Genomic DNA, 22,595 nt, shown 5'->3' on the forward strand with positions numbered 1-22,595 from the left:
CTCTAACTTAAAGGACTGCACATGGACTTTTCTGCTTTCAGTTGATTGTTTGTACAGATAAGTGTTATCTGCTTCTAGGTTATTAAAAGAACACGTTTCCCAAGGTGGAATGAGGTGCTGGAATTCGATCTACGAGGAATAGAAGAGCTGGACCCTGTTGATCAAATAATCAGCATTGAAGTTTGGGACTGGGACATGGTCGGGAAGAATGATTTCCTGGGACGTGTGAGTGATTAAAGGGACAGTATACATCAATTGTCATATAACTGCATGTAATAGACACTACTATAAAGTAGAATATGCACAGATACTGATCTAAACATCCAGTATAAAACCTTTTAAAAACTTACTTAGAAGATCCAAGTTTAGCACTGTTGATGAGTTTAGGCTGGGACACCCACTGAAAGGGACTAGGAGCAGACACTTCCCCCTTCCCTGCATATGAAGAGACAGATAACATAAACAGGAGCCAGCAGTAGTATGTAAACGTGTGTACACATCTGGCACTGTGGGGCTTGGTTAGGAGTCTGAAAATCAGCACAATGTTATTAAAAAATAAGCAAAACTAAACATTGGTACAAAAATACTCCCAGATGGGCTATATAAATGTAAGATCTACAGAAAATGTATGAACAGAAAAATCTGGTGTACAATGTCCCTTTAACTGTCCATTTCAATTTCATGTTCAAGACAAAAAGGAGAATAAAATAATATCTTGAAAAGCTTATACACAGAGAGACAGGATGCTTGCAGACATGTACACACCTATTATGTTTCCAAGTGAAGCGTTGCTCACCATAATGAACACCATTAGGTAGAATGATAGATCAAGAGTTAAAGTAGTCCTTGCACACTACCAAGGTTATGAAAATCTATTTATACGCAAGTTTTGTGTCATATTCTTCAAACTGAGCTCCTGCATCCCACACTTCAAGACCATAATATATTAAATAATTAGCAAGACTGGATGAACCTTAGCACTCTGTTCCAATCTCTAATCCCTTAATGTTCTTGGATGGAATGATAAAAAACATATATTGTATTTCATCCCAAAACGTCAGTATAAGTTAGAAGAAAAATAAAAAAAAGATTGGTTTTCTAATTGAAGAATAGGAATATCTGCCGATCACAAATAGGAGAATAATGGCATGATTGATTACATGGGGAGGAGGGCCTGCTCAAGACAATATGCTGTCTGGGTCTAAGAATAAAATCACGCCCAACTAGTGTAAGTTGTCTTAAAGATAAAAGTTGATTAGATTAAAATTCCACGAGTAAACATACAGATGGGCATCATATAAAATTAATTTATCTTAACAAACTCCAATATCCAGAATGTCCTCTCCCTATGTGCTGCCCTTATCAAGTGCTGCCTGGGTCCTGTGGTCCCACCTTGTTCAATTATACAGCGGACCCTGTGGGAGAGGCAGGGGTGGAACTACAGGGGGTACAGAGGTTGCAACTGCGATCGGGCCCCCCCCAAGGGTGGGGGCCCAGCTTCAATAAAAAACATTGACCTGCCACTGCCTGCACTGATAAAAGCAATGTGAAAAAGTGAAGTTAAGCGCTCAAAGCACGGGTATATCTAAGAGATGTGTATTTAAATAAAAGGACCAGTGTCCAGTATGTAATCAACGAAAAAATATATTCATCAAAGTATTTATATGTAATAATATATAGAAAGGAATATATATATATGTACCAGAACAGAGACAGAGGCGTAAATATCGTTCAAATGGAAAATTTCCAAAGGCAATTTATTATACTAATAAAACAGAGGTGTCAAGATGTCTAAAATGATACAAAATGATACAATGTAAAACAAAAGGGACGTCTCCCTTAATAAATGTATAGATACATAAAATAAGCATAAAAGAACAATAAGAAAAAGTACTTGCGCTTTAGCGAAAAATGTACTGATATCCCAAGATATTGACTTGCCAAGTGACAAGAAAGTAACTGTCCAGTTGTAGGCTTAAATTTGCCTGTATATGGTGGTTGGCGTTACTGGATGAGAGAAAAAGGGCGCCTTTTTGTGTAAAGGTGACGTGACGTCACGTTTTAAAATGGTAGGTGATGTTGCCGTGGCAACCCCTATTCCTAAATCTATAAGGAAATCCTGGGGGATCTAAAGATAATCTTTGCGTTCACGAAAGATGATAGATTTGTTGTCGTGAGGAAAGACTAGCAGGATCTTGAAATTTAGAAATGGGTCTTTGCGGTCGCTAGTAGCGACTAGTTGATCCTTTGTTGAAGGACTTGGCGGTCGCAAACAGCGACTAGGAGATCCTTCCAGTTGCAGATAAGGTGGTCGTTAGTAACGACTTGAGGATTTTTTAGAAGTGTAGGTTGGTCTTTGCGGTCGCCGGTAGCGACTGGTTTATCCTTTGTTGAAGAACTTGGCGGTCGCAAGTAGCGACTAAGGAATTCTTTGGTTTAGGATGAGGTGGTCGTTAGTAACGACTCGCGGATCTTTTAGGATAAGTAAGATGGTCTTTGCGGTCGCTGGTAGCGACTGGGTTATCCTTTGTTGAGGAACTTGGCGGTCGCAAGGAGCGACTAGGAAATTCTTAGGAGACAGTCGGTTTTGTGGTCGCTAGTAGCGACTAGGAGTTTCTTTGTAGCAAGGTTGGTGCCAAACGGCACAGCAGTTGGTGGAGTTAGTTGTCAGTTGGTGCCAGCATGCACATAGAAATTCAAATGGAAAGTCTTTTGAAGCATAAAATTGTTAACAGATAACAATAATGATGGATAAAATCAATAGCATAAAACACAGTGTCAGGTCAACGCGTTTCGCCCACAGACCCATTTCTAAATTTCAAGATCCTGCTAGTCTTTCCTCACGACAACAAAGCTATCATCTTTCGTGAACGCAAAGATTATCTTTAGATCCCCCAGGATTTCCTTATAGATTTAGGAATAGGGGTTGCCACGGCAACATCACCTACCATTTTACAACGTGACGTCACGTCACCTTTACACAAAAAGGCGCCCTTTTTCTCTCATCCAGTAACGCCAACCACCATATACAGGCAAATTTAAGCCTACAACTGGACAGTTACTTTCTTGTCACTTGGCAAGTCAATATCTTGGGATATCAGTACATTTTTCGCTAAAGCGCTAGTACTTTTTCTTATTGTTCTTTTATGCTTATTTTATGTATCTATACATTTATTAAGGGAGACGTCCCTTTTGTTTTACATTGTATCATTTTGTATCATTTTAGACATCTTGACACCTCTGTTTTATTAGTATAATAAATTGCCTTTGGAAATTTTCCATTTGAACGATATTTACGCCTCTGTCTCTGTTCTGGTACATATATATATATTCCTTTCTATATATTATTACATATAAATACTTTGATGAATATATTTTTTCGTTGATTACATACTGGACACTGGTCCCTTTATTTAAATACACATCTCCTAGATATACCCGTGCTTTGAGCGCTTAACTTCACTTTTTCACATTGCTTTTGCCACTTTGTATTCTTGGAGGGGAATTCACTAGTTAAGCTGGGTACTGTCCTTTAGCGCCTATAATTTCCTTTTTTCTACGTACTGCCTGCACTGATATCATGTGAGTGTGAAGTGATGCTTCACTAGTCTCTGTCTCTGACTACAGGGGTTAGTGTTTCTGTTATACCCATTGGTGTTTATGTGTGTGTGTGTATGTATGTATGTGACTGTGTGTGTATTTATGCATGTATGTGTGTGTGTATGTTTGTGGAACCAGCAAATTACAGTTCTTGTTACTACAGCATGGGGGGGCGGGGGGTAAACAGTGTCACTATACAGTACCACTATATACAGTACGGGGGGCTGGACCATGTCACAGACTACTGTGGTCACTTTATAAAGTACTGGGGCGGGTAGGGTCAGGCCAGCCATCTCACCGGCAGATTACAGACTGTGTCACTGACTCACTATATACAGTACTGGTGGGTTGAACAGTGTCACTGTATACAGTAATAGGGGTCTGACCATCTCACAGACTGTGGGCACAGGGTACCGCTTTTTGCAGACATGTAATCGGATTCACATTTTTTTTCTGTGTTAAATGTAAAAAAAAAAAAAAAAAGATATGTATCAAATTCATCTTTTTTTGGGGGGTGGGGGCCCTTCTTAGATTCTTGCACCTGGGCCCTGTAGTTTCTAGTTACACCTCTGGGGAGATGCCTTACTTATCCACCACAATCACTGTGCAATAGATTGAAGCATTCAGGACTGAGATTACTGTGAGGGTTGGAAAGTTAGATATATGAAAGTTAGAAATGTAAAATCATATAAATATATAGGGCCAAAGAAAAGCAGTTTTATCCTGGCTGTTTGCATGCGTCGGGTTTATCGCTCGTATTACAAGTTGAAAGTAAACGTTATCGCTTGAGCGCTATTGAAGTTAACTGCAGTGGCGTCACTAGGGTTGGTGTCACCCGGTGCGGTAAGTTATGGTGTCACCCCCCCCCCAGAAAGCAGACACACACAAAAACACAGGCAAACACACATACAAACACTCAGACACACTTAAAACATACTCAGACACACACACAATAACACTGAGACACACACACACACACACAAAAACTCAGGCACACACTTACAAAATATGTAAACTGCACTGCATTAATTATAAAGCGCATGCCTAGAGCTGCTCCCTGGCTCAGCAGAGCATCAAATGAAAAATAAACAGAGCACTCTAAAAATAAATCACTAAAGAAAAGGTTTAGGTGCAAACTATGAAAATTCTGCTCTCTGACTCTGTTCCAAGCCTGTCAGTGCACAGCCCCGGGCCGCGTGCCTACCGCTTCTTATGGCCAATCACCTCTGCACTCTGCCCACCCCCAGACCCCCGCCCGCCCTCCTACCTGTTCAGTGTGCACTTAGTGTACCGTAACCGTAATGGTCTGGTGGGCATCATACGTGGCTCCTTCACTTTAAAGACAGTGTCAAACAGTCATGCGGTCAGGTGCCAGGCATCCCCTCATGATTTGCCAGTTTCCGTTTAGAGAGACAGCACAGCAGTGAGTGACTCCACTACTCCACATGTCACTGAGCAGTGAGCACAGATAGGCAGGCAGGTTTAGGCTAGCAGCGCAACTTTGCAAGCCCCACGGCATGCCCACAACATTCATAGCGAAATTGGGCAGGGGAGAAGCAAAGTATAAACAAGGAAAAGCAGCCGGGAAAACTATTTGTTGAAATTGCAGCACTGGCTCAAGGGGCAAAAAAATTGTGTGTCTACAACTTCCCCAGTCCCACCAATGTTCCCAAATGCCAGCCCCTCTAATAAAAAAAAATCTATGCATCTCAACATTGTATTTCTTTGAATTTCAAAAAAATTAAAAAAAAAAAAATCTTTTTTTTTTTTTTTTTTTTTTGGTGTCACCCCCTGGAGGGTGTCACCCGGGTGCGGCCCGCCCCCCCCCTAGTGACGCCACTGGTTAACTGTTTCGGGAAACCAAAAATTATCACAAAATACATTAAAAAGTAAACTTACACTTATCAAAACACTGTGTAATAAAATTTATTTAAAAAAAATATTTAAAGAAAAAGTTATAAGAGCTGAAAGATATGAGGTCTTAGGTGTTAGAAAAAAGGCAGCCAAAGGGCTTTAACATAGAAATACCTACATAGACATCTCTAAATATTTATATGTGTGTGTGTACTGATGTATTTATATGTATTTACAAATATATATACACAAATAAACACAAATACATATGTATACATATAAAGACATATATATATAGCAGAATATGTTTTAAGTATTTTTAGAAATATATTACTATATATATATATATATATATATATATATGTATATATTTATACCTATATATAATCATGTATATATATATATATATATATATATATATATATATATATATATATGAAAGAAGAAGTCCTGACTGACTGACTGACTGAATGACTGACTGACTCATCAACGCCCATCTCAAACCGTATAACCTAGGATCGTGAAATTTGGAAGGTACGTTGTTTTTATGACGAAGGCGCCCACTATGGAAGGATTTTTGGAAATTACGTCCCTAAGGGGGTGAAAAAGGGGTGTGCATTTTTTTATGAGGCTACCTATATCTCAAAAACCGACAATGTTACAGACATGAAAATTGGTATTTAGATTATCCTTTAAGAAAAAACGTGTTTTACCATTTTCCCAAAATCCTCTTAAGGGTGTCAAAAGGGGGGGCTGATTTATGAGGCTATCTATATCTCATAAACCAAAGACGTTACAGACGTGAAAATTTGTATTTAGATTCTCCTTGAAAAATAAAGAAATATGTGTTTTAACATTTCCTGAAAATCCACTTAAGGGGGGTCAAAAGTGGGTGGGGGGGGGCTGGTTTCTGAGGATATCTATATCTCAAAAACCAAAGATGTTACAGATGTGAACATTGGTATTTAAATTCTCTTTGAAAAATAAAGAAACACGTTTTACCATTTTCCCAAAATCCACTTAAGGGCGGACAATATGAGAATACCTATATCTCAAAAAAGAAAGATGTTACAGACATTACCATTTGTATTTAGATTCTTTTTTAAAAATAAAAAAAATACATGTTTTAACATTTCCCGAAAATCCACTTAAGGGGGGGGTCAAAAAGGGGGGGCTAATTTATGAGGATACCTATATTTCAAAAAACAAAGCTGTGACAGACACAAAAATTGGTATTTAGATTACAAGAAACACAGAGAATTAATGAAAATTCAAGAAGTTTAAGAAGTTCATGTCAGTGAGTATCACACATGTGAGGGCACACGTCGTTGCGAGTGGTCCCGTTTTTTGCTATTTTTTACAAATCACAAAATCCACCCGAGCGAAGCCGCGGGCAACAGCTAGTATATACAGTGTAAATATATAGATATATATTGTACAAAATAAGCATCAGAAATATATAGAAATATTTATGAACAAATAGAACATATTTTTGTATGTAAAGATCATTTCAATGTAAAATATTCATATTTTCATGTCGGGTTAGCACACTTGAGAATAATGCTGTTGTTTAGTTTACTCTAAGTTTGTTTTTTTGCACGCATCGGGTTAGTGATTGTGCGAAAACAGTTCATTTTCAACATGTAATACGAGCACTACCCGACTCTCGCAAACAGCTTACTTCTAGCAGAGTTAGAGTGGGAGCATAAAATACCGCTCCACATGTAATCTGGCCCCTAGTTAGTTTGGTGTTAATGTGTTAAAGGGACATGAAACGCACATTTTTTTTCATGATTCAGACAGAGAATACAATTTTAAACAACTTTCCAATTTACATTTCTAATTAAATTTGTTTAATTATCTTGGCATCCTTTGTTGAAGGAGCAGCAATGCACTACGGGGAGCTAGTTGAACACATGGGGGTCTATTTATTAAACTCCGAACGGAGCTTGATGCCCCGTGTTTCCGGCGAGCCTTCAGGCTTGCCAGAAACACAAGTTATGAAGCAGGGGTCTAAAGATTGGCCGCGAATCTGCAGGGGGCGGCAGTGCACCAGCAGTTCACAAGAACTGCTGGTGCAATGATAAATGCCGACAGCGTATGTGGCGGACATGGTTCGCTATAGCGGATCATGTCCGTCCACACAATGATAAATGGACCCCATGGCGTGAGCCAATGACTAGAAGCATATATCTGCAGCGACCAATCAGCAGCTAGCTCCCAGTAGTACATTGTTGTTCCTGAGCCTTAGAAGGTATTTCTTTCAACATAGGATACCAAGAGAACAAAGCAAATTGGATAATAGAAGAAAATTGGAAAGTTGTTTAAAATTGCATTTTCTCTGTTAAAAGTTGAATTTTGACCGTTTAATTAAATAATGTAAACTTTAAAGGGACACTGAACCCAAATTTTTTCTTTTGTGATTCAGATAGAGCATACAATTGTAAGCAACTTTCTAATTTACTCCTATTATCAATATGTCTTCGTTCTCTTGCTATCTTTATTTGAAAAAGAAGGCATTTAATTTTTTTTTTTTTGGTTCAGAACCATGGTTGTTCACCAAAAATGGGCAGGCATCTAAACTTACATTCTTGCTTTTCAAATAAAGATACCAAGAGAATGAAGAAAATTTGACAATAGGAGTAAATTATAAAGTTGCTTAAAATTGCTTGCTCTATCTGAATCACGAAAGAAAAAATTTGGGTTCAGTGTCCCTTTAATCTTTTTTTGTTACTAGCTTATGTGATAGGAATCACTGTTGTTTATGCTGATGAACGTGTTGCTTTATAAAATAGTTCTGGCAAAAGAATAGGGTAATATAGCTATTGATAGCAATATAATTGTTGTAATAAAATTTTAAAAAATATATAAATTGAGATAATAGACCATATTTAAATGTCTAACATTTGTTATGTATTTTTCCTCAGATAATCTCTTTGATTGTACTTAAAGTAAATGTCAATTTTGATGCTAAAGTGCCCGGTTTTTAAAAATTCGATTAAAAACAGGGGCACTTTAATTCATAAAAATTTACATTTCACTCGTTTTGTGAAAAAAAACTTACCTTTTAAACTTGACAGCCGCTCCAGCTTCCTCCACCCGTCGCAAAGCCTCTTCCTGGGTCTAAAATGAGTAATCCGGCTTCCTCCAATCACTGCGTTGAATCAGACACTGATTCCCCCGGGGGGGAGCTGTGATTGGAGGATGACCTATACATCATTTCTGACGTCAGAAATGGCTTGCGACGAGCGGAGGAAGCTGGAGCTGCTGACAAGATTAAAAGGTAAGTTTTTTTTCACAATAGGAGTGAAATGTAAATTTTGATGAATTAAAGTGCCCCTGATTTTAATCAGATTTTTAAAAACCGGGAACTTTAGCATCAAAATTGACATTCACTTTAAAGGGACATTGTTCATATTTTTTTTTTTCAAAATTGAAACTAGTGGGAAGTATGTATTTGATATTGCTCTATTAATGCTGACTGTTAAGAACAATTCCTACAGCTATTTGGGTTCATCAGGTTAATCAGTTTAAAGAATGCCCTCGTTTAGATGGAACAAAGTGAAAAATAGTACAATGTTCCTTTAAACCTTTTTTGTAGTTAGTGCTTCACATTTCTATACTTTCTTGAACTCTTTCAGGTATGGTTTCCCCTAGAGCCCCTACAAAAAAGTCCTGCCATTACTGGATGGTTCCGGCTTTTGCCCTTTGGGAACTCAGAAGAAGAAAATGGGTAGGAGACAGTAGTTTGTGTGTGTCATCATACTATTACATGCTTGTGTGTGACAGTGTGCCATTACATTAGTATGTGACATCATATTGTTACATCACTATCTGTGACATCATACTGTTACATCAGTGTAACATTAAACCGTTACATCACTAAACATGACATCACACAATTAAAGCACTAAGTGTGACATCACATCATTAAAGCACTGTGTTTGATAACATATATCATTGCGTGTGACTGGGACCTCATACCACCATATCATAGTGTATGACATTATACTGCTGCATCACTACTTCTGACATCATGTCACTATGCCACTGCACATAAGACATCATGACCATATATCACTGCATGTGACATCATACAATCACATCACTATGTGTATGTGTTAATGAAATCATATAACTGAATGCAACCTCCTACTGCTACAGCTGTGTGTGTATGATATGACACATTGTCGTATCACATGACTGTAAATGTTTTTATGGAGTGTGTGTTTTCTCTGTGTCTGTGTGAGTGGAAGTGTGCCCTATGTAATTACATTCTTTGGGATATAAATCTACTCAGAGGAAAGCTTGGATCCCTTCGTGTTAAGGTGAATCTGTCGGAAGAGCGAATTCTGCCTTCTGTTTATTATCAAACCCTCATTCAACTCCTTGTGGAATCTATTCAGTCTCCTGACCAGGTGAGACTATGAGATTTGTGGTTCTTGTTTTTGGTGTTTGTGAGGACATTTTGCTGTCTAGTTGGTATTTTATCTTATGAGGGTGGGCTTTTATCTGTATATGACACGTCTATAGATGTATCCAACATAACTTTACTTTGCAGGGTGATAGCAGTTTGCTGTCTCTCTTGGAGGAGATATGTTCTGCTGAGAGTCGACAGGAGGTTGCTGTGAAATTAGTCAAAATTTTCCTTGGACAAGGACTTGCTGTGACTTTCCTGGACAAACTCAACATGCGAGAGGTGAACTGGACTGGTGAGAACACCCCACCTAGAACTCACCCTAATCATGCCTCTCCAGCTATCTGCAACCTCTATATCAATTCTCTTCTCAGTACTCTCTCTATAGTACCTCTTCTATCTTAAGAGACCATTCCTCAGTTCCTAATTATTCCGTTTAGCATATTCACTAAAGTGTGTTTAATCTCTCCATGTTTTTGTGAAAAAGCTCAGTAGTTAACCTACAAATCACTGGATAGAAAGCTCTCAACCTTAGGTGCAAGTCAAATATTTTAATTATCTTTATTACTTCAGTCTATCCTCTATACACAAAAGTTATATGGTGGCCTTGTTTTTCACTTCCAGGTGATCCAAATACACTTTTTCGATCAAACTCTCTAGCATCAAAATCTATGGAGCAGTATATGAAGGTAAGTCATGAGGGAAGTCTGTATAAGAATGGCTTTCTTACAGTTTAAACTCAATGATTTATTGGGCATTTAAATATATATATATATATATATAAAACAGATGTTTTTATGATTATGAGATGTGTCACCACCATCCATGAATAAAACAATTATCTTCCAATTAATACACAACCGAACTTTAACACAGACCTGTAGTGTATTATTTGGGTCTTATATCTACATTACAATGTTCTGCCTTTTGGCGAGTGAGCAGTGAGTCCTTAAGGTCGTTTGTATTTCCTATTCGATTTAAAATGAAAATGATTTTAACTTTTTTTTTTCTATAAAAACAGAATTTATGTTTACCTGATAAATTTCTTTCTCCAACGGTGTGTCCGGTCCACGGCTTCATCCTTACTTGTGGGATATTCTCTTCCCCTACAGGAAATGGCAAAGAGAGCACACAGCAAGAGCTGTCCATATAGCCCCCCCTCTGGCTCCGTCCCCCAGTCATTCGACCGACGGTTAGGAGAAAAAGGAGAAACTATAGGGTGCCGTGGTGACTGTAGTGTATAAAGAAAGAAATTTTTCAAACCTGATTAAAAACCAGGGCGGGCCGTGGACCGGACACACCGTTGGAGAAAGAAATTTATCAGGTAAACATAAATTCTGTTTTCTCCAACATTGGTGTGTCCGGTCCACGGCTTCATCCTTACTTGTGGGAACCAATACCAAAGCTTTAGGACATGGATGAAGGGAGGGAGCAAACCAGGTTACCTAAACGGAAGGCACCACGGCTTGCAAAACCTTTCTCCCAAAAATAGCCTCCGAAGAAGCATAAGTATCGAATTTGTAAAATTTGGCAAAAGTGTGCAGAGAAGACCAAGTCGCTGCCTTACATATCTGATCAACAGAAGCCTCGTTCTTGAAGGCCCATGTGGAAGCCACAGCTCTAGTAGAATGAGCTGTAATTCGTTCAGGAGGCTGCCGTCCGGCAGTCTCATAAGCCAATCGGATGATGCTTTTCAGCCAAAAGGAAAGAGAGGTAGCAGTAGCTTTCTGCCCTCTCCTCTTACCAGAATACACAACAAACAAGGATGATGTCTGTCTGAAATCCTTTGTTGCTTCTAAATAGAACTTTAAAGCACGAACCACATCTAGATTGTGTAACAAACGTTCCTTCTTTGAAACTGGATTCGGACACAGAGAAGGAACAACAATTTCCTGGTTAATATTCCTGTTAGAAACGACCTTTGGAAGAAAACCAGGCTTGGTACGTAAAACTACCTTATCTGTATGGAAAATCAGATAGGGAGAAGAACACTGCAAAGCAGACAATTCAGAAACTCTTCTAGCAGAAGAAATTGCAACCAAAAACAGAACTTTCCAAGATAGTAACTTAATATCTATGGAATGCATGGGTTCAAAAGGAACCCCCTGAAGAACTGAAAGAACCAAGTTTAGACTCCATGGAGGAGTCATAGGTCTATAGACAGGCTTGATCCTGACTAACGCCTCTACAAACGCCTGTATATCTGGCACAGCTGCCAGACGTTTGTGCAACAAAACCGACAGAGCAGATATCTGTCCTTTTAGAGAACTAGCTGACAAACCTTTATCCAAACCCTCTTGGAGAAAGGAAAGTATCCTTGGAATTTTAATTTTACTCCAAGAGTATCCCTTGGATCTGCACCAACAGATATATTTTTGCCATATCTTATGGTAAATTTTCCTAGTCACAGGCTTTCTGGCCTGAACTAGAGTATCTATAACCGAGTCAGAAAATCCACGCTTAGATAGAATCAAGCGTTCAATTTCCAAGCAGTCAGTTGGAGAGAGACTAGATTTGGATGTTCGAATGGACCTTGTACTAGAAGATCCTGCCTCAAAGGTAGCTTCCATGGTGGAGCCGATGATATATTCACCAGGTCTGCATACCAAGTCCTGCGTGGCCACGCAGGAGCTATTAGAATCACCGAGGCCTGCTCCTGTTTGATCCTGGCTACAAGCCTGGGAAGGAGAGGAAACGGTGGAAACACATAAGCTAGGTTGAACGACCAAGGCGCTACTAGTGCATCCACCAGTGCCGCCTTGGGGTCCCTGGATCTGGATCCGTATTGAGGAACCTTGGCGTTCTGGCGAGACGCCATCAGATCCATATCCGGAATGCCCCATAGTTGAGTTAACTGGGCAAAAACCTCCGGGTGGAGTTCCCACTCCCCCGGATGAAAAGTCTGACGACTCAAATAATCCGCCTCCCAGTTGTCCACTCCTGGGATGTGAATTGCAGATAGGTGGCAGGAGTGATCCTCCGCCCATTTGATGATCTTGGATACCTCTCTCATCGCTAAGGAACTCTTTGTTCCCCCCTGATGATTGATGTACGCTACAGTCGTCATGTTGTCCGACTGGAACCTTATGAATTTGGCCTTTGCTAGGTGAGGCCAAGCCAGGAGCACATTGAATATCGCTCTCAGTTCTAAAATGTTTATCGGAAGAAGACACTCTTCTCGAGACCATAGACTTTGAGCTTTCAGAGAGTCCCAGACCGCGCCCCAGCCTAAGAGACTGGCGTCGGTCGTGACAATGACCCACTCTGGTCTGCGGAAACTCATTCCCTAAGACAGGTGATCGTGAGACAACCACCAGCGGAGAGAATCCCTGGTTACCTGGTCTACTTGAATCTGGGGAGACAAGTCTGCATAGTCCCCATTCCACTGATTGAGCATGCACAGTTGTAATGGTCTTAGATGAATTCGAGCAAAAGGAACTATGTCCATTGCTGCAACCATTAATCCTACTACTTCCATGCACTGAGCTATGGAAGGTTGAAGAATAGAATGAAGAACTTCACAAACGTTTAGAAGCTTTAACTTTTTGACTTCTGTCAGGAAGATCTTCATTTCTACAGAATCAATTATTGTTCCCAAAAAGGGAACTCTTGTTGACGGGGACAGGGAACTCTTTTCTACGTTCACCTTCCACCCGTGAGATCTGAGGAAGGCTAGAACAATGTCTGTATGAGCCTTTGCTTTGGGAAGAGACGACGCCTGGATTAGAATGTCGCCTAGATAAGGTACTACAGCAATGCCCCTTGGTCTTAATACCGCTAGAAGGGACCCTAGCACCTTTGTGAAAATTCTGGGAGCAGTGGCTAGACCGAATGGAAGGGCCACGAACTGGTAATGTTTGTCCAGGAAGGCGAACCTCAGGAACTGATGATGATCTTTGTGGGTAGGAATATGCAGGTACGCATCCTTTAAGTCCACGGTAGTCATATACTGACCCTCCTGGATTGTTGGTAAGATCGTCCGAATAGTTTCCATTTTGAATGATGGAACTCTGAGGAATTTGTTTAGAATTTTTAAATCCAGAATTGGCCTGAAAGTTCCCTCTTTTTTGGGAACTACGAACAGGTTTGAGTAAAAACCCAGACCTTGTTCCGCTGTTGGAACTGGGTGTATCACTCCCATCTTTAATAGGTCTCCTACGCAATGTAGGAATGCCTGTCTCTTTATCTGGTCTGAAGATAAGCGAGACATGTGGAACCTTCCCCGTGGAGGAAGTTCCTTGAACTCTAGAAGATACCCCTGAGAGACTATTTCTAGTGCCCAGGGATCCGGAACATCTCTTGCCCAAGCTTGAGCAAAGAGAGAGAGTCTGCCCCCTACTAGATCCGGTCCTGGATCGGGGGCTACCCCTTCATGCTGTCTTGGTAGCAGCAGCAGGCTTTTTGGCCTGTTTACCCTTGTTCCAGCCTTGCAATAGTTTCCATGCTGGTTTAGGCTGGGAAGAGTTGCCTTCCTGTCTGGAGGCCGCAGAGTTAGGATTCAGTCCGTTCCTGAAATTGCGAAAGGAACGAAAATTAGATTTGTTCTTAGCCTTGAAAGGCCTATCCTGTGGGAGAGCATGTCCCTTTCCACCAGTAATGTCTGAAATAATCTCTTTCAATTCCGGCCCGAAAAGGGTCTTACCCTTGAAAGGAATATTAAGCAATTTATTCTTGGACGACACATCCGCCGACCAGGATTTTAGCCAAAGCGCTCTGCGCGCCACTATTGCAAAACCTGAATTTTTCGCCGCTAACTTAGCCAATTGGAAAGCGGCATCCAAAATAAAGGAATTAGCCAACTTTAGTGCGTGAATTCTGTCCATGACTTCATCATATGGAGTCTCTTTTTGGAGCGAATTTTCTAGTTCCTCGAACCAAAAATACGCTGCCGTGGTGACAGGAATAATGCACGAAATTGGTTGGAGAAGGAAACCTTGCTGAACAAATATCTTTTTTTAGCAATCCTTCCAATTTTTTATCCATAGGATCTTTAAAAGCGCAACTGTCCTCAATAGGAATAGTTGTGCGCTTAGCTAACGTTGACACTGCCCCCTCAACCTTAGGGACCGTTTGCCATGCGTCCCTTCTGGGGTCAACAATGGGGAACATTTTCTTGAATATAGGAGGTGGGACAAAAGGTATACCTGGCTTTTCCCACTCCTTAGTCACTATGTCCGCCACCCGCTTGGGTATCGGAAAGGCATCAGCGTGCACTGGGACCTCTAAGAATTTGTCCATCTTGCACGATTTCTCTGGAATTACCAAAGAATCACAGTCATCAAGAGTAGTTAGGACCTCCTTAAGCAGGGCGCGGAGATGTTCTAACTTAAATTTAAATGTTACGATATCAGTGTCTGCCTGCTGAGAAACTTTTCCTGAATCAGAAATTTCACCCTCAGACAGCCCCTCCCTCACAGCCAATTCAGATTGATGTGAGGGTATAACTGATAAATTGTCCTCAGCGCCAACCTGCTCATCTTCTGTATTTAAAACTGAGCAATCACGCTTTCTAGGGTATGATGGCAGTTTGGATAATAGATTTGCTATAGAATTATCCATTACTGCAGTTAATTGCTGCATAGTAACCAGCATTGGCTCGCTAGATGAACTAGGTATCGCCTGCGCGGGCAAAACTGGTGTTCACACAGAAGGAGCGGATGATGAACTATCCCCACTACCTTCATTAGAAGAATCATCTTGGGCAATCTTATTAAATGTGACAGTACTGTCCTTACTATGTTTGGACGCTATGACACAATTTGCGCATACATTAATAGGGGGAACCACCTTGGCTTCCATACACACAAAACATGAGCTATCTGAAGGTATAGACATGTTAGACAAAATTTGGCAGGCTAATAATGCAATAAAAGCGTTTTTAAAGAAAAGCGTTACTGTCCCTTTAAATAATAAACAAGCACATTTTATTTCTGATATTTTGAAAAACTATGAAGGCAATGTCCGATTTTAACAAAATTTGCAACCCAGAGTCCTAATGCCTTGAAAGTATTGCACACCAAGTTTCAAGACTTTAACCCTTAAAATGAGCAAACCGGAGCTATTTGTTCAATTCAACAATTTTAGTACACCACAATCACTGCCACAGCCTTGCTGTGGCTTTTTACCTTCCCTGAGAGTTATTCAGCACTGAAATAAACCTTCCTGAGTCCGTTTTAGTATGCCACAGGACCCCTCACATGAAGCTGCATGCACTGCCATGGAAATAAACTGCGCAATTGAGGCGCGAAAACGGGGCCTCCTTCCTCTGCATACCAGAGTGAAGGGGCCTTTCTGACTGAAATAGTAGTCTAACTAAATGCCAGGCGAATAAAAACGTTCCCAAAAGTGCTTTAAATTTCACAAAACACTCTAAATGCCATCTAAATATGAAATAAATCAATCGATTTAGCCCACAATAGTGTCAACCAGTATAGAGCCCATTTGTAAGCCTTAATCTGTTATGAGTCTAAGAAAATGGCTTACTTACCCCTTAAGGGAAAACTGACAGTCTTCTAGCATTAACATGTCTTGTTAGAAATATGACTGATCATACCTGAAGCAGATAAGCCTGCAAACTGTTCCCCCCAACTGAAGTTCTCTGGGCTCAACAGTCCTGCGTGGGAACAGCAATTGATTTTAGTTACTGCTGCTAAAATCATACTCCTCTTTAAACAGAACTCTTCATCACTTTCTGTTGTAGAGTAAATAGTACAAACCGGCACTATTTTAAAATAACAAACTCTTGATAGAAGAATAAAAAAATACAACTAACACCACATACTCTTTACCATCCCCGTGGAGATGCTACTTGTTCAGAGCGGCAAAGAGAATGACTGGGGGGCAGAGCCAGAGGGGGGGCTATATGGACAGCTCTTGCTGTGTGCTCTCTTTGCCATTTCCTGTAGGGGAAGAGAATATCCCACAAGTAAGGATGAAGCCGTGGACCGGACACACCAATGTTGGAGAAAAGAATATTTTTTAACACGTTTAAATAGTGTTGGTTCGTATGCATGATAGTATTATTATTTTTTTTGGTAGTTTTCAGTCCCATTAATATTGACCTGTATTCTCTGGAGTAAATTTACCATCCCTGCAGGAGGACAGGTTCTCACTCTTCCTCTCTGACTAGATTAGATGTTATTGCTTCTCAGACAGGTGTGCTTGGATTGAAGGAGTCTTTGGCCCATATTTACCAAGCTCTGTACGGAGCTTGAAGGGCCGTGTTTCTGGCGAGTCTGAAGACTCGCCAGAAACACAAGTTATGAAGCAGTGGTCTAAAGACCGCTGCTCCATAACCCTGTCCGCCTGCTCTGAGCAGGTGGACAGACATCGCCGGAAATCAACCCGATCAAGTATGATCGGGTTGATTGACACCCCCCTGCTGGCGGCCGATTGGCCGTGAGTCAGCAGGGGGCGGCGTTGCACCAGCAGCTCTTGTGAGCTGCTGGTGCAATGTTAAATGTGGAGAGCATATTGCTCTCCGCATTTAGCGAGGTCTTTGCGGACCTGATCCGCAATGTCGGATCAGGTCCGCAAGACCAATGATAAATAGAGGCCTTTGTCTGCTGATAGGAACTACAAAACTTAGCATGTTTTTAGTTAAAGCTATATGAAAGTCAAATTACATGTTCATGATTAAAATAGAGCATAAAGCTAAATTAAAAAAAGACCTTTCCAATTAATTCCAGTGATCAAATTCATTCTCATTCTTTGTATATGTATAGCTACACTTAGCTTCTTTCCATGAAAACATACTGAGTATGTAAAGCATTGTTACAAACATTGTTACAAACAGAACGTTTATTAAGGGCATGCTTAAGGGCAACTCTTTTAATCAGTGAAATCAGTTATGACACACTGCTCAACAGTCACACTGTAGATAAAACAACTCAAAGGAAATTTGCCACATTGTATGTGAGACTGAGAAACATGGTGCCTTAGATCTCTACCTCACTGTGAGGTTCTTCTTTTTTTAATTCATTAAAACTAATAAACTTCAGCTGGTGGAGTCTGTAGAGTTTCTGTGCCTTACAAATGCGAAGGATCAATTAGCCCGGAAACTACAAGATCTAAGCATGTTTTTGTATCACCCTCTTGGGAGTGCACGTTTTAAACACTCCTGATTTGTTTTATTAAGACATCAGATGTGGTTCCTTTTCTTTGTTTTGTTTTATCTACATTGTTGCTAACATTTTTGTCAAGACATGCACTCTCCTGAGCCTACCTAGTATTTGCTTTTAAAAAGGAGATAACTTCCAATTTAAAAAAAAGTTTCAACTTTACTTCTGTTATCAAATTTTGCTTACTTCCCATGGTATTATTCTTTATTGAAGAGGTACCTAGGTAGGTGTCTGAGCACTATATGGCAGGGAATAGTGCTGCCATCAAGTGCTCTTTCAAATACTATTCTTGCAAATCTGCTGTCATATAGTGTTCCAGAGATGTGCATGATCCCAAGCTTATGTCCCTGTTTTTCAAGAAAAGAGAACAAATAAAATGTAATGTAAATTAGAAAATTGATTAAAAAAAGTGCATGCTTTGTCTGAATCATGAAAGAAAATTTTTGGGTTTCATGTCCCTTTGAAGGTCCATTGTACCTGAGAGCAGCTTACGGTATCAGTCTTTGGGGTAAACCTTTTTGTGCTAAAATTAATAACATAGCTAACAGTAAATACAGTGAGTCATTATAGGTTCCACATAGCTTATTTTACTGAGGTCCATGTTGTTTTTTGTTTTTGTTTTTTTTATCCATGTTATATACTCTTGTTAATTAATTTCCTTGCTTCTCCCCACATCTCTATCAACCTTCATTTTATTCTCCTTGTTTGTTTTCAGTCTAATCCCAGCCTATTGTGTTTTCTTTGATATCACAATTTAACAACTGTCAGTTAAACCTTTTTAATTTATTCTCCATTTGTGTTCTACACTCTTAAACCTTCTTTTGTTCACATTTTCCTTCTGTTCAATTTATTCCTACATTTTTCTGTTGTCTGTCCTCCCTGTCTCTCAATTTTTCCTTCTACCCATCTTTCCCTGTTAGATTGTAGGCATGCCATACTTACACGAGGTTCTGCGTCCAATCATTACCAGGATCTTTGAAGAAAAGAGATATGTGGAACTTGATCCATGCAAAATTGATTTGAACCGTGGCAGGTGAGATGGCATTAATAGCAGAATATAAAATAATAATATGCAGGTTGGTCTTATATATGATGGCAATGACTGAGCATGTGATGCTGCCATTTCTCTCTAGCAGGCGTATCTCCTTTAAGAGCTCAGTTTCAGAGCAACAGGTTCGGGAGAGTAGCCTGGAGTCTCTAAAGGGCTATCTTGGGGACATAATGGATGCCATTCTGGGCTCTGTGGAACAGTGCCCACCAGGCATGCGTCTTTGCTTCAAACAATTGCACAAGAGGGTGGAAGAGCGTTTTCCAGGGCCTTCCAACCAGGTGAGATCATACACAGTATCACCCACTTACTGTCACTCAGTGCTTTAAAACAAATCAACTTAGTTAGTAGACACTATTCTGCTAACCGCCCAACTATATTTTCTGACTGTAACCAGGATGTGAAGTATGCTGCTATCAGTGGTTTCCTCTTCCTGCGCTTTTTTGCTCCTGCCATCCTCACCCCTAAACTATTCCACCTGCAAGAGCACCATGCTGATCCCCGCACCGCACGCACCCTACTACTACTTGCAAAGGTACCAACTGGTAGTGTGGAATATATGATCTTGAGGTATTTGCATGATCACTAGTTATATATATGACCTTCTGTTTTGACTAAAGTCTCTTTTATCCAGTGGGGACAAATGTGCTTATACCTGTAAAAGAAGATAATCTTCTGTTTAACACATGAACTAGAAAATGGTAATTTTATAACCCATTAGGCACCACATTTGGAGTATAAATAACAATGGGTTTTAAAACTATGCCCCTATTTTGGACAAATATAGATGCTTATACCCAAGAGATCTCTCAACAGGAAAGGGGGTAATTTCCTCATTTAAACAATAGGCTCACATAACTCTCTAAATGTCATGTGATAGGTGTGTAAAATGCCAATTTCTTTAAACCATTATACACAAGTTATACAGTAATTAAAGGGGAGGGAACTAAATAAGTATATTTTTAAAAATGTGTCCATTGACTTCTGTGACTTAATTTGAAAGAGAAGAGACTTATCTTTCATATGATGGGTAAGATGGAGCTCTGTATGTCACATAATTGATGAAAAAGAGATTTTTATCCACTAGATACCAAGTTTAGAAAAATAAAATGGCATGGCCTATAATCTGTGTCCACTTACATATTTATTTAATTTGTTAGATATGGGATTTAGAACTATAATGCTGTGAAATATTGATTGTATTAATTGAATATTATTATGATCAGGACTTTATTTTCATTCCCTGCAAATGATTAATTTCTTTGGACATCCAATGGAAAAGTAGATAACTACCCAGGGTTGCCTTCTCACAATGGGGCATCTGCTTGGCTGGTGAAGTGATTACGTTTCTTTAGTCCTTTTTCTTCTACTTTCTGTGTTCATTACACAAGATCTTTACCAGGGAGTTACTATATAAACAGATAGATACTTGTTGTTAGGCTGTAATGTATTTCTGTGCTATATCTTGTCCTATTGTGTTCATATGGTATGGATGTCAGAATTAAACATCCGTGCGTATTTGGAGCATATCATCTTAAAAATGCTCCAGCGTTTGTAGAATAATGCAAATAAATAGAAAAAGGTACGTTTAATAAATTAAATAATACATTTTTTGCATTTACTAAACCATAACAGTTTAGTTTAAATGTTGTGTCCCTTTGAAGAGACAATTGCTTTAATGTGAGTGTGTTACAAATGTGTGGCTTTGTTTTTAGTCCGGTTTAATAGCTCTTTGAATGTTTTTCACAATGTGATATGCTGTTTTCAGTTTTTGAAGCCATTTGAATACATATGAAACCCCACTGCAGACATTTGTAAAATACTTTGCATATTTAACCCTCCACAAGGGTATTAAAGGGATGTAAAACCCAATTTCTTCTGTTATGTGTGATCAGTCCACGGGTCATCATTACTTCTGGGATATAACTCCTCCCCAACAGGAAATGCAAGAGGATTCACCCAGCAGAGCTGCATATAGCTCCTCCCCTCTACGTCACTCCCAGTCATTCTCTTGCACCCAACGACTAGATAGGATGTGTGAGAGGACTATGGTGATTATACTTAGTTTTTATAACTTCAATCAAAAGTTTGTTATTTTACAATAGCACCGGAGCGTGTTATTGCCTCTCTGGCAGAGTTTGAAGAAGAATCTACCAGAGTTTTTACTATGATTTTAACCGGAGTAGTTAAGATCATATTGCTGTTTCTCGGCCATCTGAGGGAGGTAAAAGCTTCAGATCAGGGGACAGCGGGCAGATGAATCTGCATTGAGGTATGTAGCAGTTTTTATTTTCTGAATGGAATTGATGAGAAAATCCTGCCATACCGTTATAATGACATGTATGTATACTCTACACTTCAGTATTCTGGGGATGGTACTTCACTGGAATTACTCTGTAAAAAATACATTAGACCTTTTAATAGGTATTTATTATGTTAAACGTTTTTGCTGGAATGTAGAATCGTTTGCATTTTCTGAGGTACTGAGTGAATAAATGTTTGGGCATTATTTTTCCACTTGGCAGTTGCTTGTTTTAATTGTGACAGTTTCGTTTCTCTCTCACTGCTGTGTGTGAGGGGGAGGGGCCGTTTTTGGCGCTCTTTGCTACGCATCAAAAATTTCCAGTCAGTTACTCTTGTATTTCCTGCATGATCCGGTTCATCTCTAACAGAACTCAGGGGTCTTCAAACTTCTTTGAAGGGAGGTAGATTCTCTCAGCAGAGCTGTGAGACTTATATATTGACTGTGATTAAAAACGTTGCTCTGTTATTTTTACGTTTCAAATTTAATTATTGTTACTTTACTAATGGGAACAAACCTTTGCTAAAAGTTGTGTTGTTTTCAAGGATTGATGCTATAACAGTTTTTCAGTTCATTATTTCAACTGTCATTTAATCGTTTAGTGCTTCTTTGAGGCACAGTACGTTTTTGTTAAATAAGATTGTAACCAAGTTGCAAGTTTATTTGCTAGTGTGTTAAACATGTCTGATTCAGAGGAAGATACCTGTGTCATTTGTTCCAATGCCAAGGTGGAGCCCAATAGAAATTTATGTACTAACTGTATTGATGCTACTTTAAATAAAAGCCAATCTGTACAAATTGAACAAATTTCACCAAACAGCGAGGGGAGAGTTATGCCGACTAACTCGCCTCACGTGTCAGTACCTGCATCTCCCGCCCGGGAGGTGCGTGATATTGTGACGCCTAGTACATCTGGGCGGCCATTACAGATAACATTACAAGATATGGCTACTGTTATGACTGAAGTTTTGGCTAAATTACCAGAACTAAGGGGCAAGCGTGATCACTCTGGGGTGAGAACAGAGTGCGCTGATAATACTAGAGCCATGTCTGATACTGCGTCACAGCTTGCAGAGCATGAGGACGGAGAGCTTCATTCTGTGGGTGACGGTTCTGATCCAAACAGATTGGATTCAGATATTTCAAATTTTAAATTTAAATTGGAGAACCTCCGTGTATTACTAGGGGAGGTTTTAGCGGCTCTTAATGATTGTAACACTGTTGCAATACCAGAGAAATTGTGTAGGTTGGATA

The 22,595-nt window shown here is 39.7% G+C and overlaps 1 protein-coding gene across 3 annotated transcripts in view; it reads left to right on the forward strand.

Annotated features, from left to right (window-relative positions):
* Positions 1-22,595, forward strand: part of RASAL1 (RAS protein activator like 1) — a 310,566-nt gene that overhangs the window by 232,309 nt on the left and 55,662 nt on the right. For 2 of the 3 annotated variants that reach the window (XM_053702172.1, XM_053702169.1), the window contains exons 7-14: positions 79-225; positions 9,096-9,187; positions 9,755-9,872; positions 10,016-10,166; positions 10,496-10,560; positions 18,912-19,024; positions 19,125-19,320; positions 19,437-19,574. In XM_053702172.1, coding sequence (XP_053558147.1) covers positions 79-225; positions 9,096-9,187; positions 9,755-9,872; positions 10,016-10,166; positions 10,496-10,560; positions 18,912-19,024; positions 19,125-19,320; positions 19,437-19,574 — 1,020 coding nt within the window. The remainder of the gene's footprint in view (positions 1-78; positions 226-9,095; positions 9,188-9,754; positions 9,873-10,015; positions 10,167-10,495; positions 10,561-18,911; positions 19,025-19,124; positions 19,321-19,436; positions 19,575-22,595) is intronic. The other variant, XM_053702170.1, reaches the window with a different exon arrangement.

Source organism: Bombina bombina, chromosome 2 (assembly GCF_027579735.1).
Source record: "Bombina bombina isolate aBomBom1 chromosome 2, aBomBom1.pri, whole genome shotgun sequence".
Classification (NCBI taxonomy): domain Eukaryota; kingdom Metazoa; phylum Chordata; class Amphibia; order Anura; family Bombinatoridae; genus Bombina; species Bombina bombina.